The sequence below is a fragment of the Neoarius graeffei genome, chromosome 2 (genome assembly GCF_027579695.1).
Source record: "Neoarius graeffei isolate fNeoGra1 chromosome 2, fNeoGra1.pri, whole genome shotgun sequence".
Classification (NCBI taxonomy): domain Eukaryota; kingdom Metazoa; phylum Chordata; class Actinopteri; order Siluriformes; family Ariidae; genus Neoarius; species Neoarius graeffei.
This window is the reverse complement of record NC_083570.1, coordinates 2,317,292-2,344,744: the sequence shown is the minus strand read 5'-3', so window position 1 is coordinate 2,344,744 and position 27,453 is coordinate 2,317,292. Positions and strand designations below refer to the sequence as shown.

Below are 27,453 nucleotides of genomic sequence, written 5' to 3'. Positions count from 1 at the left end.
CAGCATTGAGGCTGAGGAGTCATGTGACGAGAAAGGGCTGCGACTTTAGATGTCAGGAAATCAGTTCGGGAGTGGAGAGAGAAAAAGAATTATTACTAGAACAAGCAGGTAAATTCCATCAAAGGCATTTATTCACCGTGTGATGAACATTAGAGATAGAGGTGTATATTATGGGGTGTTAAAAAGAAAGACAAGGACAGAATATGAGCACTGATGTGAAAGTGCTGATTCTTCTGATTATTCGGTTTAATTAATAATTTACTGAATCCTAATGTTATTCGAGTTCTGATTCAGTTCTTTTTTTTCAGGCGAGTGAAGGTGATGTGGTGTAAAACAGCTGGCATTGGCACAGTGTGAATATCTGTGCGTGTGTGTGTGTGTGTGTGTTTCCGCATTTCGTAATGACGACGTTTTATTTTTATTTAACTTTTCTTGGGTGCCTTTAGTAATCCAGATGTCTCTCACTTGAGCACAGAGTGAGGATAACAACAACAGCCACACCGTTTGTTTGTTTGTTTGTTTGTTTAATCTCTTGCTGCCCCACCTTGACCTCTGCCTTTGAACTTGATGCAACAGTGTAACTTTGGGATTGCGACATGACTGGAGACCAGCCTTAATGTTCATGCAACAATGTTATTATTATTACTGCAGTATTAGAGAATTCCTCTTGTGCTTCCTGTAACACTGGTTCCTGATTGGTGGATCTGCCAGGAGTGCTCATCCTCGACCTCCACACTGAGTCCTGTGGCTTTTACACACACACACACACACAGAGCTACAATGCAAACTGCATTATTATGTAGCACAAGAAGGTCCATACAGATGATAGTTTGAAACATTTTACTGAAGGTACAATTTTTCTCCACTGATGATGCTTGATTGGATGTTAAACCTGAATCCATTCGAGTAACAGACGGTGTACGGTCCTCTCTCACTCGGCCAGTGACGACACCTTTGTAGGTCTAATACCCTGTCCACACTAGGGATTTTGTACCGATACGAAACTACTTTCGTACCACAACACCTGTCCACACTAGGGATCGACCGGTATGTTTTTTTCAGGGCCGATACCGATACTGATTATTATGGAATTGGGACGCTGGCAACCGATAAATGTAAACATTATAATTCACATATAGCACACACTGACCCAGACCTTCATATCCATGAAATGTATGTTTAATTGTAAAATTGAACATGAAATTTTGTGCAGGGAGATGCCAGCAGCATTTGTACAATAAAGTCAAACAGTTAGAATAAAATGATAAATAAAGCACCATATCACACCTGGCTTGTTTAAATGTTCAAATAGCGCTTTATAAAGTTACCTAACGTATACAAGTGCAATGCGCTTTTTGAGCACGAGTCACGTCGCGAAGTTTACTCATCACCATAACAAATAGCCAGTAGGCTTGCGCTAGCCTATAGAACACAAACGCTACGTTTTATTTCGTCTTCCCTTGACCACCTCTCTGTATGGCTGTCATTCTACTGTTCGAGTAGAACTACTGACACATTCACAACGTTTCCAGACGGGGATTTAAAAATGACTGCAGCCTACGTTATGCTGGGGACTGCTTACTATGGACAACATTACATGTAGTTTCAGCGAGACTAGTTGGTTGTAGGCTAATTCAAGTGCTTCCTTCCGTAAGCTAAGTTTGCCTGGCTACACAGATGCAAATGGACAATTTTAACGAGTAGTAGATGAAGAATGTAAACATATAATGATGATGTGCTTTTGCAACTTCTGTGTTTGTGACTTACTGCGGCAAAAGCAGCGTGTCCTTACCTTGAAGTGGGATCTGCTTCTGCCCGAGTGCCCATACGGTCGCCTTGAAACAGTTCACAGCGTTTAGCTACGCGTGTTGATTGGCTATATCCCTTGTGCCAAACAATCAGATGTTGTGGTGGGCGGGACCATGTTCTTGAACTCAGAGAGGTGAGTGCAGGAAAGGACATGCAGTGACAGTCACGTTAGGAACGAAATGGCTGCAAAAAGGCATGTTATTGGCATATTGGTGGAAATTATGGCCGATACCGATAACCCTAAAAATGCAGAATATCGGCCCGATATATCAGCCAGGCCGATTATCGGTCGACCCCTAGTCCACACTAGCAACTATACCGGTACTGTAGCAGTATAACTGTATTGGTACGAAACCCACAAATGTATGGGTTTCGTACCGGTACAGTATCGGTACTGTAGCGCTTCGCTGTAGTGTGGACAGATGAAGCGGCTCTGTATCGATACAAATATCATGCGCAATGAACCATTCCTACTTCTTCCGGCAATACACACGTACTTTCCAGCTGTAAATAAAATGTCGAAATGGCTCAAAACGACTGTGGAGCTACATGGAGCAAAGAAAGGAGGAATAGGGGGGAGGGGAAGAGAAGGGAAGAGGGAGAAAGTGAGGGGGGAGAAAGGGAGATTTTGTTTTCTTTGTTTCTTTCTCAACTGCCTCGTGCGTTTTATACGATTCGACTGAATAAATGACCACCAGAAATAGACTGTACATTGACAACAAAAAGCACACACGTGTTTCATCCGCCATCTTCTCGGAAGGAAGTTACTCGGTAACCACGGAAACATTTCGCACACGCGCATTTCAACTACCGTGAAAGAAAACCGCAAACATTTCTCGCTAGTGTGGACAGATGCACTAAACTGTACCGCTATACTTTGTATCGATACAGTTATACCACTTTCGTACCGGTAGTGTGAACACAGCATAATATTTGGGGTATGAAACCAGTAACTCACTGGGCTGCAGCTAGTTGGAGACACAACAGTTGCGATAAAATAGTGACAATTTTCACTTGGAATCGCACCGAATTGATATTCGCATATTTTACCGCAATTATTGTGTCGCAGGCTGTCGCAGCCCGGCTTTCCCTCAGCAGGCAGGGGAGTCGAGGAAGCAACGGCTTTGCGACGCATTTGCGGCTATTTTGAGAGAAATTTTGTCGCACGAATTTTTTGAACATGTTCAAAATTTCAGCGACGAAGGAGCGAAACTTTGCGAGGAAATTGAGAAGCCTCGCAAATGTTTCAAGACACTTTTGAAACACACTCTCAAATGACGTTCGCAAGCTTTCGCAGCCCAGTGAGATATTGGCTTTAGAGAATTCCTCTTGTGCTTCCTGTAACACTGGTTCCTGATTGGTGGATCTGCCAGGAGTGCTCATCCTTGACCTCCACACTGAGTTCTGTGGGTTTTACACTCGCACAGAGTTACAGTGCGAACTGCATTATTATGTAGCACGAGAAGGTCCATACAGGTGATGGTTTGGAACATTTTCCTGAAGGTACAATTTTTCTCCACTGCTGCTTGATTGGATGTTAAACTGAATCCGTTTGAGTAACAGATGGCGTACGGTCACTGACCGAGTGAGAGAAGACTACACCTTTGTAGGTCTAAGATTTGGGGTACGAGTCTAAATCTATCCAAACAGTAGTTGTAATAGTAATTTCCACCACTGGTTATTGAAGTAGGACATGATGGCGAGTGGTTAAAATGGAGGTTTGCGAGTTGCGATTCCAGCACCACCACCATGCTACCATTGTAGGGCACAACCCTTACTATAGCTCACTTCTATCCTGCTTCAATTGTAAGTTACCTTGGATAGAAATTTAAGCCAAATTCAAGGACGTGATTGTGTATGTGGGTTTCCTGTGGGTGCTCCAGTTTCCCCCCACAGTCCAAAGACTGTGTGTGTGAGGGAGAATGAGAATGGTGGTTTGTCTGGGAAGCTGTGACAGCCCTAGCAAGCTGGTGATGGATTATATAGATATATGAAGTGTGCTCTACTAAAGAGTTCCAACATGCCTACTGCCAAATTTTAAACTGATCACCCATTAGCATGATTAATCACTCACACACCCCTTTCTGAGCAGCAGGGTATGGGTTCTTGAACTGATTCCATCCAGGATTCTTTGAAGCTTGGTGCCAGCCAGCAGACCAACCCCTGTTTATAATCAAGGACGTATCATGAACGGAGGGCATGGCACAACAGGAGTAAACTGAAGTAGCAAGATTGTGGCGTGCATTGATTGATTAATTGATTACCTGCGAGCTTTTGTTCTGTTATTTAAAAAAAATTCTGCCCCCCCCCCCCCCCCCCCCCGAAGATGTAGAAGATCCTTTTCTGTTGCTGCGCTTTGCTGCTTTTCCAGACTAAAGACGTGTCCACTGATGTCACTGTTCATGCTGGAACGATCAGTGACCTCTTGGTTCCTTCTGGGAACCAACTTTTCAGGTTCCGAACCAATTTATTTTTGGACGAATTTGGTGTGTGAACCAGTGTGACCTGTTCCCTGTTGGTGGAAAAGGTGTAATCGTCATTTTTGCAGTGTTTGAACAGCAGAGGGCCCAATCAGCGCGAACCATGGAGAGAAAATATAGATAGCCGGCAGAACAATGGCTCTGGATCATGATGACTGATGCACAGTACACTTTATGCAGTGACCTGATTTAGGTTATAATCTTTAAACCAAGCTCATCAGGAGCTTTCAAATGACACCATCGTCATCATGCCCCTGCAGTCTACACTACCTGAGGCTGAGGTCGCAGAACAGACACTTTAGCCACCTTTGGAGCTCTAATTCCAGTTAAAATGATGCCACAGAGCCTGGTTCGGTGCTTATTATACTGTTTCAGTTGATGGTTTTCCCTCCGGTCAGAGACTTTTTTGTTTATTCAGTCAAATGTTTGGAGAGAATTTATAAATGTTTATTCAGTTTTAAGATCTCAAATCAAAGTCCTTCCCACACCATGTGGTGCATAGGGCGGCACCGATCTCCATTTCTATAGTCCTCGGCATCTCGCCTATTACATAGCTAGGGTTACAGTGGGGGGGGGGCTAGTCCTCTGGTAACCGCGAGAGTTTGGGAGATTGTGAGTTCTACTCGTGGTCGGGTCATACCAAAGACCATCATAAAAACGGTACCTGCTGCCGTCTGGCAAGGCACGCTGCAATACAGATGTGAGTGGGGAGTTAAACACTCGTGGTTTTAAGATATGGTGTGTCTTTTTTTTTTTTAAATTCTCTTCAGTCATTTTTCTTCCAAATTTGCGCAAAATATTCTGAGAATCGTACTGAATCAAAGTGTGAAGCCAGTATTGTGACTTGAATCGAATCATGACCAGAGTGCATCATTGCATGACTAATAAACGCGGATTTCTGTCATGAACATGGCAGTTTAAAGCTATACAGCCTTTCTATTTTGTAAAATCGGTGAAATTTAGTTCCGTCTGAAATGTGGTGATTGTGATATGTTTATTTCTGTAATATCTCACAAAATATCAGGCCATTCTGTGGCTGGGAAGTTATTTAATTTGAGGGGATTAAAGCAAATAATGTGCATGAAATCGCTTACTTGGCGCAGTCGAGCAGACAGAGGAAGTCCGTGTGCGCATGCGCAGGTTTACCTTCTTCTTTTGGGTTTTACGGCAGCTGGCATCCACAGTGTTGCATTACTGCCATCTATAGGTTTCCCTTCGAGCGTGCACTGACAGTTCCATCATTCTGTTGCTAAATGAACAGCTGATCACACCGAGGTGCTCGCTGAGCACCCATATTTATTAGTTTGGTCCTGCGTTTCCTTTCCTTCGTATATAACATGATGGAAAGCGAGAAGAAAAGACGTTACTGTAGTCGCTCTTTCACGTTTCATTCACACGCTCACGTCCTCCATTTTTCTCTCCTGTTTCAAATTTGTATCCCACAATGCCTTGCGCGAACGGGGAAAACCCACCACGTGATGTGATGCATGACGTAGTATCTTGAATTGGGTCATGGTGAAGCAGGAAAAAATAGCGCAGAATTTAGGGCCACGTGGAGATAAATGCATTAATTGTTCTATTTTTAAAGACACTAATAACATTGGAAGTCTGTGACAAGAATTCGGTAGCTTTCGGTCCACTGAACAAAAATAATTGGGTGTCGGGGAAAGTTCTTTTTATGGCATACACCTGAAAAATCTGAAAGGCAGTCCAGCTTTAAAGTTCATTAAAGGAACCTTATGGGCTGCAAATGGTTTTACTGATGCAAGCGAATAAGCTCGATGCTAATAACGATTACAGTATTGATGTTCAGTTCGTGTCTTCTGATTTTGTAACACGTCTGTTTAAAGGTGTAGAAGGTCTTCATCATGTCTGGATCAAAGGACCCACGTTTACTCGCTCAGACGATTGGGTCAAACATCCAGAACATAACACAGCAGAGTAAGTACAGATCATATGATGGTTAAAATTGTATCACGGTTTATGATGGCAAAGAGCGAGCTTTCAAGAGACTCTAAATTCAGGGTGGTGTTAATGTGTGTATGTTTACTGGTTTTATTTCCACCAGCATATGAAATCCAGAGGCTAGTGAACCAACTTGGGACAGAGAGAGACACGCCGGATCTCCGACAGCAACTGTGAGTGACGACACACCTCTCAATATGCAAAACGCACACGATTTCTGTTAATCTGTCTTTATTCTGTCTCAATCACACACAGGCAGCAGGAACAGCAGTCTGCAAATCAGCTGGCTAAAGATACAGATAAATGTCTGAAAGAATTCAGCTCCTTACCAGTCACTCATGATCAGGTAAAGTGACTTTTTTTTTTTTTTTTATAAATTTTATTGAATCAGAAGCACTTTATTGCCAGGTATGTTACACACGAGGAATTTGACTCCGGTTCAACTTGGCTTTCGTAGTACAGACAGAAAGAAAGTATAGAAAAAAAACCCCACAGAGTCTCACTGCAGTGAACTCCAGGGGGAGAATCGTGTTTCTACAGCGACAGCCTTGAAGGCAGTGCTGGCTGGGAGAGCCAAGATAAGATTGGAATTTGTTTAGACTTAAGATGGGTAGACGTGTCCTTTTTCGCTTAACCCGCTTGTCCATTCTGGCCACCAAAATGATCCATTTCTCTCTGCAAAGCTATCAACTTCTCCATGATGTTATCAGTGTTGCGACTCAAGTTCTGAACAGCCACAGTTCTGAGTGCCGACAGCTCTGCCCACCGCCTCAATCATGTCGGGCAGCTTTGTGGGGCTTTGAACAGCTGCCCCCGTTATGATTTCCTCGATACACCAGGGCAATGCCAAGTCCAATCAGCAAAAATCCTGTGATCATGGTTCCGAATAGGTAAATATCCTCAATGTCCTCCACGGAAAGAATCGCCAAGCACACCACACGCCACTTCTCCCAGGCATCCATGGTGTATCCGGCTGCAAACGTTCCGGCAGGACAGGCAGGTTCCCCCGAACCCCAGACTTCTCGTCGAGAAGATTGTGTCAATTTCGTGAAGTGACCAGTTGATCAAATCCATAATTTCGATTCGGAGAACAGTGCAGGAAGGGTCTCTCAGACGAGACGAGTCCGCAGAAGCAAAGCAGGAGAGAGGCTAGTCAGGAAGGGAGAGGCTGAGAGATGAGGGGAAAAACACCCACACATTTCGCTCCTATCAGGACCGGAATGTGTAGGCATTAAAAAAAAACCCTCAGCGCAGCATTCCATGAAGCACGGAGAAGAATTAACACAACAATTACACAAAAACATAGAAAGTACGAGAGAGCAAAGTCCCGTGGCAGCTGTCTGCGGCGCCATCTTGGATGGGAAAAAAACTTTTTTAATTAGTTTTTTTTTTTTTTTTTTTTTACAATCCTATGACTGACTTTTTTTTTTTTTTTAATTTCGTTTTGTATTTTTACTTTTATTGTGTTCTCTTTAATTTTTTTTTATGTAAGAAGAAAAAATTAAAAGTACAAAAAATTACATAGCAAACATTTTTTTCCTTTTATTTTCCTTAATTTTTAATTTAGTGTTTCAATTTGAAGTCACCTCCTAATTTGTACTTATTTCAGCTCGAATTTTATTACGTTTTAAAAAAAAATTTCTGTATGTGCAGATAAATCTAGTCAGATGTCAGTGATTTTGAATGTTGGCTCATTTTTCAGCACTTTGTTTCTTTTCTTTCGTCCTGTGAAGTTTTTAATACTTTTTTTTTGTAAAATTTATACATAAGATTTATCTCATCAGGTCAAAATGAAGTGGTGATAAATGGATTATTTTTTTAAACCACTGCAGTAGTTATAGAATAACTTTATTATTTTTTTGTCTTTACTAAAAATAGCGACAGAGGAAGATTCAGAGAGAGCGGCTTGTCAACGATTTCTCCAACGCGCTGGCATTTTTGCAGAAAACTCAGAGACAAGCTGCACAGAAAGAGAAGGAGTTTGTGGCCAGAGTTCGAGCGAGTTCAAGAGTTTCGGTAAGACGAGTCTGTAGAACTGAAGGTTCTCGGTTTCCCCAGTACATAAATCTGATCTGATATCGATCTGGTGTTTCAGTATCGCCGTTCAGTATGGTCACAATTGTTATATTGGAAAATGTTATTGAAACATGGTTAACACTTGCTAGTTATTTAGCCACATTAGTTTGAACCTTTTAAAGGATAACAATTCTATCAGAAGTTATTTTAATTTTTTGTGCTCATGTGACTGATTTACCCCAATAGTCAAATCGTCCCAAATGTACACGTGTATTAAATTTCTGTAATGTATAACATGCACCGCCAGCGTCGTTCTGTAATGATCATGTGACCTGCTTTTCTTGTTTGCAGAGTGGTTTTGGTGATGGTTTTGGAGGAAATGCTTCACCTTTTGAGAGGTCAGAGACTCCAAATATAGAGCGACAAACAACTTCCTGTTCCCCCAAAAAGCTTTGGAAACCTATTTTGTTTCTGGAGTGATTAAAGCTAAAAATTGTCATGGTTTACGACATTTACAGTATTACATGAGAATAATAAGTTATGTTAATGTAGTGAGGCCCAGGCTCAGACACAGAGCTACGATGAAGGCATCACTGAGGAGGATTTGCATCTCATTCAGGAGCGAGAAACAGCCATCAGACAGCTGGAGGTACGATAAAATCATATATTTTTGATTAATGCATAAAGCAGGAGTGTGATCAGAAATTAAACTGGTATGGCTTTGTGAGAGCTTTAGTTGTGCACTGTAGCAGCAGATCAAACAAGTAATCAATTTTATAGCATAGATCTGTCACTTTAGCATCTTTTTCTTTAAATAAAGATGTATTTACACGTGCAGATTTGGTGGCTTATGCTAAACCTGAGGCAGAAGCTTCCACCGAACGTATGATGTAGTATTTGCATTAAATACTGTTCTTGTACAGTCTTGGTTCACTTTCTTCTTCTTGCCATGTACACGTCTGTGTGCACGCTTGTGCTATGACTTTCTAGTAGACAAACTTTTAAAAAGCCACAGGCCACGCCCACGAGCAACAACATTGTTAGTTTCTATATGTACACTACCGTTCAAAAGTTTGGGGTCACCCAGACAATTTTGTGTTTTCCATGAAAAGTCACACTTTTATTGACCACCATAAGTTGTAAAATGAATAGAAAGACATTTTTCTGGCCATTTTGAGCATTTAATCGACCCCACAAATGTGATGCTCCAGAAACTCAATCTGCTCAAAGGAAGGTCAGTTTTATAGCTTCTCTAAAGAGCTCAACTGTTTTCAGCTGTGCTAACATGATTGTACAAGGGTTTTCTAATCATCCATTAGCCTTCTGAGGCAATGATGAGTCACTTGCTCATATGAATGCAGGATTGAAGGATAAGTCGAGTGTCTGTGTGTGTGTCTCTCTCTTCTGGGTATATGAGTCCCATAACCGTATCTACATGACATTTGCTAGTTTTCTATAGCTAATTTAGCATAGTTTGTGTATCTGTTCTTTTACTCAATCTGCTGTTTTCTATATTCAAGATGTTTGTCATATACACAGTAACAGACACAGCAGTTTATTATTGGGTAATGAAATTCTTATTTTGCAACTGCCCGAACCAAACTCATCTCATCTCATGATCTCTAGCCGCTTTATCCTTCTACAGGGTCGCAGGCAAGCTGGAGCCTATCCCAGCTGACTACGGGCGAAAGGCGGGGTACACCCTGGACAAGTCGCCAGGTCATCACAGGGCTGACACACACACAGACAACCATTCACACTCACATTCACACCTACGGTCAATTTAGAGTCGCCAGTTAACCTAACCTGCATGTCTTTGGACTGTGGGGGAAACCGGAGCACCCGGAGGAAACCCACGCGGACACGGGGAGAACATGCAAACTCCGCACAGAAAGGCCCTCGCCAGCCCCGGGGCTCGAACCCAGGACCTTCTTGCTGTGAGGCGACAGCGCTAACCACTACACCACCGTGCCGCCCCCAAACCAAACTATGCTTACTAATTAAAAAAATATATATAAAGTGTATATGCAATGCAAAATATAAAAATAAACGAAAATGAACATAATTTAAAAAAAAATGCAAACATGGAGGTAGATATAATGTGCAATGTCTTGTGCAAAATTGCAAATATAGAGGTAGGTGGTGATTATAATCCGTGGTTCAAAAGCCTGATGGCCTGGGGGTAAAAACTGTTTGTCTAGTAGTCCTTGCTTTCACACTCCTGTAGCGTCTACCAGATGGTAGGAGCGTGAATAGTCTGTGTTGTGGGTGTGTTTGGTCCCTGATGATGCTCTGTGCCCTTTTTGTGACCCGGGTGTTGTAAATGTCCTGTAGTGGGGGGAGGACAGCTCCACAGGTGAACTGTGCCATTTTAATGACACGCTGGAGAGCCTTTCTATCCTGAGTTGTGCAGTTCCCGTACCACACAGTGATGGAATTTGTCAGGACGCTCTCCACTGTGCACCTGTAGAAGTTGCTGAGGAGTTTTGTGGACAGTCCAAATTTCCTCAGCTTCCTCAAGAAGTGTCTCTGTTGAGCCTTCTTGATGGTCTGCTGTGTGTTGTGTGTCCAGGTGAGATCCTCACTGATGTGAGTTCCGAGGAATTTACAGTGGTGCTTGAAAGTTTGTGAACCCTTTAGAATTTTCTATATTCCTGCATAAATGACCTAAGACATCAGCTTTTCACACAAGTCCTAAAAGTAGATAAAGAGAACCCAGTTAAACAAATGAGACAAAAAATATTATACTTGGTCATTTATTTATTGAGGAAAATGATCCAATATTACACATCTGTGAGTGGCAAAAGTATGTGAACCTTTTGCTTTCAGTATCTGGTGTGACCCCCTTGTGCAGCAATAACTGCAACTAAACGTTTGCGGTAACTGTTGATCAGTCCTGCACACCGGCTTGGAATTTTAGCCCGTTCCTCCGTACAGAACAGCTTCAACTCTGGGATGTTGGTGGGTTTCCTCACATGAACTGCTCGCTTCAGGTCCTTCCACAACATTTCGATTGGATGAAGGTCAGGATTTTGACTTGGCCATTCCAAAACATTAACTTTATTCTTCTTTAACCATTCTTTGGTTGAACGACTTGTGTGCTTAGGGTCGTTGTCTTGCTGCATGACCCACCTTCTCTTGAGATTCAGTTCATGGACAGATGTCCTGACATTTTCCTTTAGAATTTGCTGGTATAATTCAGAATTCATTGTTCCATCAATGATGGCAAGCCGTCCTGGCCCAGATGCAGCAAAACAGGCCCAAACCATGATACTACCACCACCATGTTTCACAGATGGGATAAGGTTCTTATGCTGGAATGCAGTGTTTTCCTTTCTCCAAACATAATGCTTCGCATTTAAACCAAAAAGTTTTAGTTTGGTCTCATCCGTCCACAAAACATTTTTCCAATAGCCTTCTGGCTTGTCCACATGATCTTTGCTGCTCATCTGCAGTTTGCTAATGTTCTTTTTGGAGAGCAGTGGCTTCTCTTTTCAACCCTGCCATGCACACCATTGTTGTTCAGTGTTCTCCTGATGGTGGACTCATGAACATCAAGATCAGCCAATGTGAGAGAGGCCTTCAGTTGCTTAGAAGTTACCCTGGGGTCCTTTGTGACCTCGCCGACTATTACACGCCTTGCTCTTGGAGTGATCTTTGTTGGTTGACCACTCCTGGGGAGGGTAACAATGGTTTTGAATTTCCTCCATTTGTACACAATCTGTCTGACTGTGAATTGGTGGAGTCCAAACACTTTAGAGATGGTTTTGTAACCTTTTCCATCCTGATGAGCATCAACACTTTTTTTTTTTTTTTTTTTTTTTTTTCTGAGGTCCTCAGAAATCTCCTTTTGTTCATGCCGTGATACACTTCCACAAACATGTGTTGTGAAGATCAGACTTTGATAGATCCCTGTTCTTTAAATAAAACGGTGCCCACTCACACCTGATTGTCATCCCATTGATTGAAAACACCTGACTTTAATTTCACCTTCAAATTAACTGCCAATCCTCAAGGTTCACATACTTTTGCCACGCACAGATCATTTTTCTCAATAAATAAATGACCAAGTATAATATTTTTGTCTCATTTGTTTAACTGGGCTCTCTTTATCTACTTTTAGGACTTGTGTGAAAATCTGATGATGTTTTAGGTCATATTTATGCAGAAATATAGAAAATTCTTAAGGGTTCACAAACTTTCAAGCACCACTGTAAATGTTCCTGTAGCTATCAATCAGCGGTCACTCGAAACGAGTATGACTGTCCTCTCAGTAGGGTTTTCTACTTGTGGATCTTCAGGTGGTTGTAGAGACCAATCCTTGATCCACATATTTTGGTGCAGTGTGGGCACGGGAAAGTAGAGGTGGTGGGTACTGCTGGAGCCTTTTCCATGTGATCCTTTCGGCGCTGCCGCATTGCTTGTGTGGCACGGTGGAGTTCGTTTTCATGGTGTGCTGCACCCTCATGCACTGCTTTCCTCCAGCTATGTCTGTCCGTGGCCAAATCCTCCCAGTTACTAGATGTGATGTTGAACTTCTTTAGGTTGGTCTTGATGTTGTCTTTGTAGCATTTAGCGTTTAGCTATAACACTAAACTGAAGCATTGGCAAACACTACATTCGTCATAAAAATACTATCCCTGTAAATATATTTAATAGACAAACTCATTTCATGAATTCACAAAGCAAGAGATCAGTATTTTGAAAAAAAAAAATTATGCCCAGTTGTTGTCTTTACTATTACCCTGTAGAGTAACGGTAAAGACATATCTCATGGCACTTTGGGGTCACTGAGTGCAGAAAAAGCGACAAATTATGCATTCATTATTCCATCCTAACTTGCTACTTGGCCAACTCAACTTTTTCAACATGCAGCAGCATTTATCTTTATCATTTGGGGGTAACAGCAAAGACTGTTAATTTCCCTGACATCTCAAACTTTTTCATATTTACCTGATTAGTATCCTGGATTCCAAAATTCAAAAACAAAACTTTGTTTAAAACTGAATTTGTTACATTTTCTGAGAATGGCCCACATTATCACTATTGTTTTCAGCTGGGCCTATCAGGAACATGTGCTTTATCATAGCCATTAACTCTTTGACCAAATTCTGGTGTTCTGCACTCAATGTATTCTGATTTACACAGTCAGCATCTAGATGCTACGAAGTCATTTGATTTTAAATAAATAGATTTTGTGTAAAACTGAGTCACTTTTGTGACCTCAACACCTAAGACGTGTTAGTTAGCTCCTCAGGCCCTGGGATGGGCAAAGGATCACAAGTTCTCTCCATCTTTCTCTGTTGGCTGCAAGAGACTATATTGAGCTCCATTTTAATGTTGCATCTCTTGAGATCATCTTTAAATGTGGCTCTCCATGGGGCTTTTTTTTGGGTGGGTGGCACGTCCTCTTGGAGTCCAGATGAGTGCAGTTTTCGATGGTCTGTTTTCTGGAAGTCTTAAAATATGGCTAGCAAAGTGTAGTCTCTGTTCTGTAACAATGTCGTACAAGTCCCTTGTGTTTGTGCGCCCAACAACTTCATTAGTGATGTGGTCTGTCCAGTGTATACCTAGAATTTTTCAAAGGCACCTTCTATGAAACACATTTAACTTGTGAACCATTTTCACTCTCGTTTTCCAATTTTCACCAGCATAGATTGCTGTAGGTACAACTATTGCAAGATATAGTCTAACTTTGGTAGAGATACCGAATGATTTGGATGACCACCACGGGCGCAGATGGGGGGGATTCGTCCCACCCAGATTTAAATTCGCCTTGTTCGGTCCCCCCCACTTATAGGGAGGAAAAAACGTCTATGCTGTCTTTCTTTGCATAAGGCAAACCTCACGGAAAAATCGAAAGACTAATTACCATTCGGTTTATTGAGGTGCACAGCAGTACATACATAGTTGCAACTGCGCAGACTGCACAGGTTGCGAGCTCGAGCTTGGTTGCTATGGTTACCCACAACAAGTTTGACAGGCATATCGGGGACAGCTCCTCCTAGTTCAGGACCCCAACACGGCATGATGAAGGGTGCCAAAAGGCAGAAAACGATTGCATCGTTTTTTCAAAAAAAAAAAAATGACTAAGTAAACTGTGCCTTACTTTATCATATCACCTTGCAATTTTTTGATAGTCTGTTCAAAGTAATGTCGTAGTGAAAGTAAAATCGTACGGAGTAGAGATGCCTTTCTGGTAGCCTCCTTCTTTCGGTGGTAGCCTGTAGATACAGTGCTCAGAAGGCAGTTTTAATGTTTAATCTGGCGTTCCCTGCCATAATTTCAGTGAGCATATTGTTTCATAAGGAAACTTTGCGAAGAGTTGTTGACGGACTGCCGCTCACGCAACACACAGGCATAGTTAGAAAGTCAGGATGCACTGGTTTATACACACACACACACACACACACACACACGTAGCCCAGCCTCTCGCTATGTTTAACAGTTGGAATTTAGCGGTTTTAAAACTAGTTTTGCAATTTCTGTGCGTGATAATGTGTAAACTTTGGATTTCCATAGGCTATGTTAAAATGTTATCATTGTCCTGGCCTGCAGGTAGTTCCTGGTGATGGCAGTGAGGGAGGTGAAATAACATGTATACACACTACCGTTCAAAAGTTTGGGGTCACCCAGACAATGTTGTGTTTTCCATGAAAAGTCACACTTTTATTTACCACCATAAGTTGTAAAATGAATAGAAAATAGTCAAGACATTTTTCTGGCCATTTTGAGCATTTAATCGACCCCACAAATGTGATGCTCCAGAAACTCAATCTGCTGAAAGGAAGGCCAGTTTTATAGCTTCTCTAATGAGCTCAACTGTTTTCAGCTGTGCTAACATGATTGTACAAGGGTTTTCTAATCATCCATTAGCCTTCTGAGGCAATGAGCAAACACATTGTACCATTAGAACACTGGAGTGAGAGTTGCTGGAAATGGGCCTCTATACACCTATGGAGATATTGCACCAAAAACCAGACGTTTGCAGCTAGAATAGTCATTTAGCACATTAGCAATGTATAGAGTGGATTTCTGATTAGTTTAAAGTGAAAAGAACAGTGCCTTTCTTTCAAAAATAAGGACATTTCAAAGTGACCCCAAACTTTTGAACGGTAGTGTATATTTTTTTTATATATATATATATATATATGCACGCACACATACATGTATACACAAAATGAAATCATTTGCTGACAGCTCAGTCCCCCCCCCCCCCCCCCAGTTCAAAAATCCTATCTGCGCCCCTGATGACCACCACACTGATTGATTTTATAATCGGCTAAAAGCTGTGGTTGCTTTACCAAGTTGGCACTTTAGGTCGGTCTCTGCATCTCCATCATTTGAAAAGTTACTCCCTAGATATGTGAACTGGCCTACTACGTCAACTGGTGTTTGATTTATTAATATAGGCATGTTTTCATTTGATATAGATCATGAAAAACATATGGATTAGAGATTGAAAAAATGGTATTTAGTGACTTTTTTTTTTTTTTTTTTTATTGTGTTTGCTTAATGTTTTACCTGTATGCTGCTGTTTTCAGTCCGACATCACAGACATCAATGAAATCTTCAAAGATCTGGCTGTCATGGTGCACGAACAGGGAGATATGATCGGTAAGAACCAATAGCATACACATGCAACACACACATCTGTTGTGTTAATACTATATTAATAATGGGTTTTCTACTAATATAATTGTAGCATTCATTTAAAATTGCCAATAGATCACAGATGTATTGCCCTGTGAGATTTATAGAGCGAGTGTTTTCAGGTACAGATGTATGGTTCCTACAGTTGATATCCCTTTTTATCAGGTCTATTTACAAAACCTAGGCACAACACTGAGCAGATAACAGGAATTTAATCAACTATGGTGTCTGGAAGAAATTCTCTACTGGGTATGAGTGAAATTTGGCTTGCTGTCTACACACACGAACGTCATGGCAGTATTGAGCACTCGGAGCCCCCCCCCGAACTGCTCTTTTTCTGTGGTAGAATGATAGATGTTGTCCAATCTTTAAAAGGAAAAAAAAGAATTTATTTTGGTTTTTCTGAAATCGACACATGGCAAAAACACATACCGTATTTTCCGGACTATACGTCGCTCCGGAGTTTAAGTCGCATCAGCCAAAAAATGCATTATGAAGACGAAAAAAACATATATACGTCGCACCGGACTATAAGTCGCACTTTTTTGAAGGGTTATTCTATCCATAGAATCTGTGATTGTATCTGATAAGCGGCACGTGGTTACTGCGCGACTGCATTGTTTATTTAATAAACAAACAGCTGAGCAGTGATAACGCGCCCTTTGCCCTGTAAGTAGCCTAGTCTGATTATTTTAAATATCTACTACTATCTTTAATACTATCACTATCGTTATTACTAATAGCCTATATTATTATTATAACTAATATTAGTAACCTATTACTGATGCATTAATCAGTTTGCTTTTAGAATATTTTTACCGGTAGGGCTTATTATCGCCCCATGGCTCTTTCATCTGTGTTATTAAAGCTGTAGTCATCATCGAGGAGTGTCATTCTTTTTTGTCGAATTTTATTTCATCAAATCAGAGGTCAAGTAGGCTATAGGTATATCATCTCCAAAGACAGGTACGGTAGTAAAAACAACCGTCTAGTGAAAAAAAAAAAAAAACAACAACCGCTTTTAAATCCCCTACTTAAATCCTTAAAATGAGTCATTTAACTCATGTCTTGTGTGATCTGATCTCCAATGGTGAAATAAACCGGTTGTGATGAGTACAGTCTGTTATTTTAGAAGATAAATGTAATATATAATTTAATATATAGACTAATAAAAATTAATATTTTATAATATAATATCACGACATATTACTGTCTGTAACTGTTTGTCACTAAAGCATTTTCTAAGATCATAATGTCTGATATTATTATTATTATTATTATTATTATTATTATTATTATTTTACACACACACAATAAGCGCATGTGCGTAAAGTTATAGTAAACCATCCCCCGCCTTTTTTTTTTTTGAGTCGCCGGACCCACCCACCTCCTGCGTTCCGGGACCTCCCGCTTCACAAATTAAGCACTGCCTAAAATCACTACATAACTTATTTAAATAACTATAGGCCTATCATTAATAATAAAACACAGGTCAATCAAGTTTATCAAGCTGATGATTTCACTCCAAATCAGCAAATCCATTGAATTCCTCATCCTCGGTGTCGCTTCTGAACAACTCTGCCTCCAGCGGCAGATGAAGCGCCGTTTCCTCTTCTTCTGCGTGGCTGTCGTCAGACTCAGCATCAGCTCCAGTTATTCCGCGGTGAAAAAAAAAAAAAACATATATACGTCGCACCGGAGTATAAGTCGCATTGCCAGCCGAACCATGAAAAAAAGTGCGACTTATAGTCCGAAAAATACGGTACATATGCCCACTTGGATTATTAATTCAGTGATGCTGAAAGTTCCCAAATATCTTAACTTCCTGTTAGAGATGATTGACTCCAGTTGGTAGCTTCTCTGTGCACAGCAGAAAGGGTTTGACACTCATTGGATTGACCAACGTGCAGTACAATGGGAAAGTCCAAGGAGCTCAGTGCAGATCTGAGAGAGGATCAAAAAGGGGTGTTCACATGGCACATATTTGCATCGATGCTGCACCGATGTATTTTGTTGCGATATATCTTACACCGGTGTAAATTTTGTGGAGCGTTCACGCGTCACAAACCTGCTTACTAGAGAGAAGCGTGTTGGCGCCGGTGCAGCCCCACTTGCGGTCACATGGCAGTTTTTGCGACCGTGCTATACGATAGTAATAATACGGAAATGAAATATGCACATGCGTGAAAATGTACTTCCTTTTCCCAGTTCTCATGGCATCACCAAGCGCCGGGAAAACAACGTGGATGAAGACACCAGTGTTGCCAGATACTGCTGACGTTTTCCAGCCCAAAATATGTTCAAATCCGCCAAAATGCACTTAAAACCGCCCAATCTGGCAACACTGAAAGACACGCAGTTCTGTTGTTGATATTCGCCATTTTGGAAGCGCAAAATACCAGGATGCAAATTATGCAATGCCCGTATGTCATCAACTCTCCTCACGCGTAGCGAGTCTACCCCTGTAGCGTTCAGACGTCCCATTTTATATTGGTGCTGCCCCGCAAACTAGCATTTACTCCGGAGTAAATTTCTTAAACCACCTCCCGAGCAGGGTTAGGTTTGCACCGGTTTAAGCAGCTTTCAGGGGCTACACCGGTATAACTTTGTACTGTGTGAACGCTCTACCGGGGCAGCCCCGGTGCTACACCGGAGTAAAAGTTGCCGTGTGAACACCCCTATAGATTTACGCTCAGGAATGTTTTTTGTGGAGTCGTTTCTAAACAAATGCAGATTCCAACAGTCCGCCATGGGGACTCAACACGTCGCCCCCTCTGAAACATAGAGCCCTTCAGTTGCTTGCTGGCTGACTGCACTTTGGCTTTTTTTTTGCTGTATTACTGACCCCTGTATTACTAATCCTGTCTGATGTGCTCGGGGATGGTTGGGGCTCTGAGTGTCCGTTTCGGCCCTTAAATCATCTTCAGTGCTTGAAGAAGCCCGCCCAAAAAACTCCATCAGCATAGACTGCGCCATTGTTTGGTTCATGCAAAGATGATTACACCACCACAGCAGGCCAATTAAGACACACTGCGATTGGTCAAAAGCTTGGCGCTCATTTGGTCATTATGTAGTTTTTTTTTTTTTTTTTTTAAATATTGGTCACAAGCATGTGCTCATTGTTTTATACTCTGGCTTTTCTAGAAGTGGATTTCTGGAAAAGATGACATTGATAAAGATAACAAATACATTTTGTCACTCTGGTGATGGATTAGTAATTTTTTCATTACTGATAGATTGTTAGTCAATGATAAGCACCAGCGGGTACCCTGAAGGGGTGTTTTTGTTCCCTCCCTTCCTTTTCCTGCCCTTTTTTAATTTGGTTTGGCATGAGCACAGCAGGAGTTGCTGTAGCTGGCCACACAGCTGTCTTTGCATAAAGACTCTATTAAAACAGCTGCTGGGGTGCCAACACTTTGTGCAGTGCAACAGACTTCAGTGTTCATAAGAATCTGATATACACTGGAGGTACATTTTTGTCATTGAGACCAAGAAAGTTTCTGTCGGTTTCTCTCACATAGCAATCACACTTGTATGTATTGGTATGAAAATCCAGTGATAAGCAGGTGTTTATTTTGCAGTCATTCTCATGCTAATGATTAATGAAGTGCAGTAGAGTAGCTTTTTATAGGTTTTTCGTCAGCTGAAAGTTATACTTGCATAGAAACAAGCAGTATGGTGTATAGAACTTCTTAATATGGCTGGATTTTGATTGCAGGAGCCTGCAATATGCAAATGACCTCTTGGTCCATAATTTTATTATTGAGATTATTCGGGGGGGGGGCTTATTATTTTTGCACAATTTATTTGGTCAATCCAATACATTAATCATGACATGTTCTCTTTCCCATATTATGCAACCTCTGGCCATAAGAGTGTAACGTCACTAAAACTGCCAGTCAGAGGCCAAAGACACGAGACAGGAAATATTACATGCAAGATTACAGGTGTATTACAACACACGCTCACACCTATTAACACCCATTAGGTCAAAACATTACACTTGAAGCACAGAGCGGTTAAAAATCTTTCACTGATGAATGATGAAATCCCACCTGTGTGTGTTTATGACTGAGCTGACACACAACAATTAAAGGTGTTAAAATGTCAACTTTTTATTTTAATGAAGTCCTCTGAGAACGTCTTGAGGTAAACACGGTAGAAACTTTGTTTCCTCTAAACTTTGACTTGCTGTATGTGTGTAGTGGGACTGTAAATACTATTGACGTTATGACCCTGTTTGAACAAAATCTTGAACTTTGCCATATTGCAATGAAAAATATAACCCTAAACTCAAGTTCTTGATGCATGTTTAAATGTGTGCTTGAGCTGGAAAAATATTAAAACTTACTACAAGAGGGCGCTAAAGTTCTAGTGAAACCTTTTATGAAGTGTGTTCGAGTTGAATCATTTTTTTTCAGGAAGTATACGCACATAATCAGGGGTATCAAGCTCGTTTTAGACGACATGTCGCATTATACTAATCAGATTAGTGACCAAAAGAGACACGAACGGCTCCTCTTAAGTGTGTTCCTTTATCTGCAGTTAAATGAAAGGTTACTTTCCAAGCAAAATGCTTGAGCATGTACTCATCTGTACAACTGCTCATTCATGCAATTACCATGGAAAATGGATAGATCAGGGCTCGAAATTAACTTTTTTTTTCTTTGTGTCCCCCAGTGGTCCCGAATTCTGTTGTATTGTCCCGAATGGAAGCAATAGTGTCCCCATTTTTTTTCCTCTCTGAAATAACCAGTGGTTAATATTATCATATGAAGTTACTATTATATTTGTAACTATGCGATTTTGAACCCTTTATATCAGTTTTACAATAAGTCACAAGACACAAGTGACACATGTCCTATACATCATCTACTTCAAAATTACAGTTATTGCATTTTCAGTTTATTAAACTTTGGCGATCTCACTGTATGAAATAGATACCCGTTTATTTAAAGGGGCCAACTAGCTCATTCAGAAAATGCTTCAACTCCCTACATCTGCAGTACACTTTAGTTGAAAATAAGACCCCTTTTATGTTCATTTCATCTACTTATACCTTGAATATCTGTTGGCATTTATAAGGCCAACTTATCATTTTCACCATGACCGTTATCCATTTTATGAACTTTCCGTTATCCATTTTTATGAACTTTCGCTGCCGGGTGCAAATGTTAGCAACATCAGCATAGTGGCAGGTCCGAGCCTAGTTGTGCTGCTGACTGACTAAACTTTCTGAACTAGAAAGACACCAAGAAAACTCACTTATTCTGTTGAACAGTATCTTCCGTCAATATCATCCACATCATTCCTGTTGTATTTTATAACGTGTCTAACAGTGTTCATTAAGTTCATTCAGTTGCTAGCGTTGCCTGCAGACCAGGCGATGACACTTTGGATCCTGAAGGTCCCGGAGACGTTATGTCTGGGCTTTCAGTTTCTTCCCCGCGGTCGGTCCGCTTCAACCACTTCAGCATTTTTGTTCTGGCAAGAGTCGGCGCAGCGTGTGCGGTAGCAATTCCATTCCAAGTCCATATAATGCGGACACCGGCCGAAGATTCTAGAACAGGAAGCGCTGCTCTGTAGCCTACGGATGCAGGTGCATCGAAAGTGTAGCTACGATGTATTTTTCGCTGTTCACGTTTTAAAATTAAAATTGACAAATTAGGTGAATGTCTACGTATGTGTTACGGCTTTGTAAATAATATTAATGTAGAACTTTTTTTCTAGATCTATTTTTTTCCATTGTCCCGGGATTGTCCCAGATATGATAATTTTGTGTCCCGATGACATTTTTTATGGTCCCCGGGACGTCGGGACACCGTTAGTTTCGAGCGCTGGATAGATGAAGGAAATGGGCCCAGGTAATGTTTTCCCAATCTTCAGCTGTCCAGTTTCAGTGAAGGTGATCCAGAAAACTGGAATTAGTCACCATAAGAAGGTACGTAATTAGTTGGAAGGAGTTGACTCGTGTGCAGTTAGGCTTCTAAATATATTTGCACTTGATCCTGGAACCCAGAACATGTTGAACACACCAACAGCATCATGCAGACCAGGCAGCGATCAAAGCAAGTCTGGGGTTGTTATTTAAAAAAAAAAAAAACACACGAACATCCCTTAGTGACCTTTTAAATCCATTGTTAAAGAACACCCAAGCTTAATTGAGTCAAGAGGAGGCTGTCCACCAAGCATTAGTGTCTGAATAGTTTCATTTTAATAGGTCAGTGATTCTGCTACCTATACGGAGTCCCACCAATTTAATATTGCGGATAATTGTGTAGTCAAGACATTTAATCCCAAATTCAGGTCCTAATGCTGCAAAATAAACATTTTTTTGTTTTGTATGGGTTTTTTTTTTTTTTTTTGGTAATACTTGTCATGGTGTGATTTTCCTTCTCAGACAGCATAGAGGCCAATGTGGAAAGTGCTGAGGTGAACGTTCAGTCTGCAACACAGCAGCTTTCCAGTGCTGCGAATTACCAGGTAACTCCTCATCAGTAGTTAGAAGTAAGACTTCATAATCTCTCTCTAGCCAAGGCTGCATTCCTCACAAATATCAACCCAAAAATGTATTCAATCAGTAATTTTATATTTATACTTCAGGGATCATGTACAAAAAAAAGCATCTGTTCTAGTTAATGCCATCAAATTCTAGCTCATTACAAATATTGGTTATTTACAGTGCACGTTTAATTCATGAGAAAATTATGTAACAGTCATACCTGTAGGTATCAACAGGTAAGAAACACTGAGCATATACTTCTCGTTGTGATGATTGTCCATTGGACTCCTTGTGAGAGTCTGGGTGTGTGGAATCGGTAAGATAGTGAACGGGAATGTCGTCTTGGATGTTGCGATTTTCGGTGTCCATGTTTGTAGGCTGCTTTCGGTTCTGGGAGTTATAGTACATGGCCATATTTATAGGCTGCTCTGTGTGAAGCAGTGTCAATGCCGGGTTAGGTGAGAGCATGGGTGTTGTGGTTTGGGGAGTGGAAGGAGTTTACTGGTGGTACCTTGGACTGTGCACAAGTGGTATAGTGAAGAGATGAACCTTTTGGATGTTGGAGAGCCACTAGTGCTTGCCCTGTATAAGTTGGTGGGTTTTGTGAGTACCTGCTTGACCAGTGGCAGGCAAGGTGTATGCCCAGGTGATGAGTCTGCTCTTTGTGGGCACACAAACATCTTAACTGTTTTGACTGACTGGGGGTTCTCCATCCTGGGGTGATCACAATCTCCTCCAACCTGGAAGTTTGACAAGCCCCCAAAAACAGGTTGGTAGCAAGATGTGCTCTGTTTTTGTTGGGAGGGGGCTGGGAATAGGTGTGAGAGGGAGTCCGCTTTTGTATTTTTGGATCCTGGGTGGAAAGAGAGGGTGACTGTGAACCTTGGGGGGGGGGGGGTACAGGGCCCCACTTGGCTTGTTGTGAGTTGAGTCTTTAAGTATTCCAAGGAGTTATTGTGATCAGTGGAAATCACAAGCAGGTGCTGGGCCTCCTCCAAGGCTAGTTTTACTGCTAGGACTTCTTGGTTGCTAATGATGATGTTGCACTCAGTGGGGGACAGTTTCTTTTGAGAAGAAAGCACCTGTGTGAAGCTGAGGTTTCTCTCCATACCTCTGTGACTTCACCTCGCACCAGTCTTTGAAGTGTCTGCTTTCATGATGAATGGCCTGGAAGGGTCTGGCTGTTTCAGGATGGCTGCTGACATGAAAACTTAAGTTTTTGAAATGCTTGGTACACTCAGGGATTCCATTTGTAACTTTTTGGGCCCTTTCCTGAGTAGGAACTTGAAGGGTGTGGTGATGGAACTGAACCCTCTGATAAATTGGTAGAATCTGGCAAACCCCAGGAACCTCAGTGATTTTCACTGTGGTAGGGGTCAGCCACTTGGTGACAGCAGTGACTATCCTGGTCCATGAGAACACACACACTCTTGTTTGATGTAGCAGAGAAATGATATTGTGGTAGCATGGAACTTATATATATATATATATATATATATATATATATATATATATATATATATATATATATATATATATATATATATATTTTATTTATTTATTTTTTCCCCCGGCTGGTTCTTCAAGAGCTGTGCAAGAACCCTCCTGGCATGAGTGATCATGTTCCTCTCAGAAAGGGAAGTGGATGAGGATGTCCCTGATTAACTTTTCCAAGGACCTCGTTTATGAGGCACTGGAACATCGGGTATGCAAGATGGCCTATACGGCATGGCTCGCTACTTAGTGGCCATTTTCCACTCCTCCTCCTTTTCCCGGATCTGCGTAAGATTGTATAAACTGGGCAAATCAAACTTTGAAGATCTTGATTTCTTTGAGCTGTTCCAGTGCTGCTAGGATTAAGGGTAGTAGAAAACGATATGTCACTGTGACCTGGTTTAATCCACAATGGTCAATGCACGGCCTGGGGTTCCCCCCCCCCCCCCAAAAGAGAGAGTCTGCTGGTGATTTGGAAGGATGAAGCATTATCCTTGTTTCAGGGCCTCTGTGACCTATTCATGGCTTGGGTTTCCTTAACTGAGAGAGGGCACACACAGTTGCAAGGTGGCATAGCACCAGCCATGAGCTCAGTGGCACAGTCATAAGGCTGATGAGGAAGGAGGCTGTTAGCTTTGGTCTTTTGCTAAAAGACTTCCTTGAGGTCTTTATACTTCAGTATTTCTGCACTGAATCCAGAATCAGCTTCAGGATTCTGAACTACCATGAGTGTAGTGGCCTGCAGACAGTGTTGGGACCAGTAGAGGATCTCTTTCTTGGGCCAAAAGATCTGTGGGTCATGAAAGTGCATCCGGGGGGAATCCCAGCATGATGGAGAAAGTTCTAGGTGACTGATGAGGAGGGAGATTTGTTCCTGATAAAGGGAGCTGACTCTGTACCATACCCCTTCTCAAGGAGTTTTATATAACAACCCCTCCACTGGGTCTCATATCAAAGGCTTGGACAGGCAGGAGATTGTATGGTTGAGTTGGCAGGTTCAGGTTTGTAATGAGTGAGAGAGAAAGGTCACTGAAGTTTCCAGCTACTCCAGTCAATCCATGCTGAAACAGTAGAAAAACCCTCCGAGTAGCATATCTGCACAGGTATATCAAAAATTTGGTGCATAATAATGCTGGGGATACTGACTGTGTTGGAGTGAGAAGACTGGTTTGCTCTTTGTGCAGTTTGGAAAAGGCTTGGACTAGGCATGACACTGAGTGCTGAGGATATCCACCGTAAAAGCACAACTTGAGTTTGTGATGACCTTTGGTATCCCGCATCCATCAGCTAGCTTGTCAGAGTTGCATGGGTTCACGCCTAGAGATTTCCAGCAGCACAGAAGTTCTGTGGCTTGCCCTTCCTGTTCTTTTAGTAAGCGGTAAAGATGAAGGGCTTGATGAGGGAGTTGAAGGATTTTTAACATCAAGGCAAGCCAGCTCCTTTAGAATGTTGGGGTTCAATCCCTGATGACTGGTTGCCTTTAGTGCTGGCTCATTCCAGCCACTGCTGTCTGCAAGAGGGCCAAATTCTAATCCGAACTCAGCGGTGCTCTGATTGCCTTGTGAGAACCTGAGGACTTGCTTGCCTATTTCCTTTCCCTTGGGAGAATGGGTGGGAAATTGCTGAAAGAGCTCCAAGAAGTGCTCATAATAGATCTCCAAGGGTCCCAACAGCAATAGCCCAGGTGAAGGTCTCATCAGTGACCAAGTTAATGAACACTGATTTTAGTTCTCATCATTCCCTCTTGATTGGAGAAATACAAGGAGCATTGAAGCATGAAACCCTTGCATGAAGTGTGATATTGAATACGGGCGGCATGGTGTAGTGGTTAGCACGGTCGCCTCACAGCAAGAAGGTTCCGGGTTCGAACCCAGCGGCCAGTGAGGGCCTTTCTGCGTGGAGTTTACATTTTCTCCCCGTGTCTGTGTGGGTTTCCTCTGGGTGCTCCGGTTTCCCCCACAAGACATGCAGTTAGGTTGACGTGGGGCGGCCTTGGGCTGAGGTGCCCTTGAGCAAGGTACCGGACCCCTGACTGTTCCCCGGGCGCTCTGGTGTGGCTGCCCACTGGTGTGTTCACTGCTTCAGATGGGTTAAATGCAGAGGATGAATTTCACTGTGCTTGAAGTGTGCATGTGACGAATAAAGGTGGTTCTTGTATAACCTGAATGTTTGTCAGGGTCAGCAATGGAGCAGAGAAAGTGCTGTCATAGTAGCCTGTGTAGGTGTTGGCATGCTGGAGAGTTGCACTAGCTGGGTGTTGATCATGGCTATCTCTGCTTACTGACAAGGTGACCATGAGGGGCCAGGGCCTGTCCCCAATCTCAAAATCCTCCATGTGCTGGCAAAGTATTTTGTCAGGTGGTAGTGGTGATTTGCAGATTCAGAGTGTTATTAAAACTGGCAAATGAATCCAAAATGTGAAGGAAGATCAAAGTCAGGGTACAGGCAGTAGTCAGGAGATGCACAGTCTGAGTAATTGGGGCAAAAGACAGAAGAACCAAATGACCAGAAAATAAATAAATATATAAATATATATATTTTAAGTTCGTTTCTTAGACAAGGATTTTTTAAACTTGTTACCTTGTTAAGTTTTGGCGAGAATCTTCCGCCTTCTTCAGAAAGTGTGAATGAAGAAGGCGGAAGATTCTCGCCGAAACTGTTAACAAGGTAACAAGTTTAAAAAATCCTTGTCTAAGAATCAAACTTAAAATATCTATAATAGATAGACATAATGAACTTCCACTACATGACCAGAAAACACTATGGCAGGATAAGTGTTGATCTCAACAGGTAAGAAACATTGATGGTACATTTCACAACTCGTCCTTGTAGTATACTATTGGCATGATTTGTGTAATTGGTATGATGTGATGGTTTTAAAGCAACTTTTTGATTTGTGGGGGGTTTTTTTTTGTTTGTTTCCTTTGTTATTTTTTCATCCCTGGCTAATGCTAGCATAACTTAATTGGTTGATCCTAGCTTTTAATTTTAATTGGCATAATGAAGCAGTCTTAAATTTGGTCACTGAAGCAATCAGTTAACAGTTTGTATATTAATCATTTTATTTGTTTTTCCACAGCAAAAGTCTCGTAAAAAGATGTGCATCCTGATTGTAATCCTGGCCGTGTTGATTGTGATCGTGTCCCTCATCATCTGGGGTTCGCTTAAAGGATAAAACTTCTTCTTCTAAATTCACTTGAATCGTCACAGGTGAACACTGCAAAACCAAACGGAGTTTCTTCCCTGGGCTTCCCCCCCAGTTATTCTGGTTTATGTAAAAGGTTGGTTTAATTAAAAAAAAAAAAAATGTTCACAAGAGTGAGGTCATGGTGACATCACCCACTATATAGAAGAAAATGTAATCTTTCTAAGCAATGATTAGCCATTATTTGATGTTTGAGTCTCCAGATCGCGACAATTTTAACTTATTCAACATTTAATAAATCTCATTCCTATACTTCTGGAATGCCAAGTAATTTTTTTTTTTTTTATTAATTCCATGTGATTAATGAATTAACTTGGAAACTAGCAAGT

General features: G+C 41.5%; 1 protein-coding gene across 1 annotated transcript; it reads left to right on the top strand.

Annotated features, from left to right (window-relative positions):
* On the top strand, positions 1-27,407 carry stx7l (syntaxin 7-like). The gene is made up of 10 exons (XM_060913564.1): positions 1-108; positions 6,140-6,230; positions 6,358-6,427; positions 6,510-6,600; positions 8,133-8,270; positions 8,622-8,668; positions 8,823-8,919; positions 15,815-15,887; positions 22,324-22,406; positions 26,999-27,407. The coding sequence occupies exons 2-10, from the start codon at positions 6,158-6,160 to the stop codon at positions 27,092-27,094; spliced, it is 768 nt and encodes a 255-aa protein (XP_060769547.1). The 5' UTR covers positions 1-108; positions 6,140-6,157; the 3' UTR covers positions 27,095-27,407.
* Positions 27,408-27,453: the final 46 nt, after the last annotated feature.

Excerpts from the sequence above, each read along its gene's own strand:
- stx7l (XM_060913564.1), top strand. The coding sequence starts at position 6,158 with ATGTCTGGATCAAAGGACCCACGTTTACTCGCTCAGACGATTGGGTCA. Across the intron at positions 8,271-8,621 it reads GAGCGAGTTCAAGAGTTTCG|AGTGGTTTTGGTGATGGTTT; the intron begins GTAAGACGAGTC and ends TCTTGTTTGCAG. Across the intron at positions 8,920-15,814 it reads CAGCCATCAGACAGCTGGAG|TCCGACATCACAGACATCAA; the intron begins GTACGATAAAAT and ends TGCTGTTTTCAG.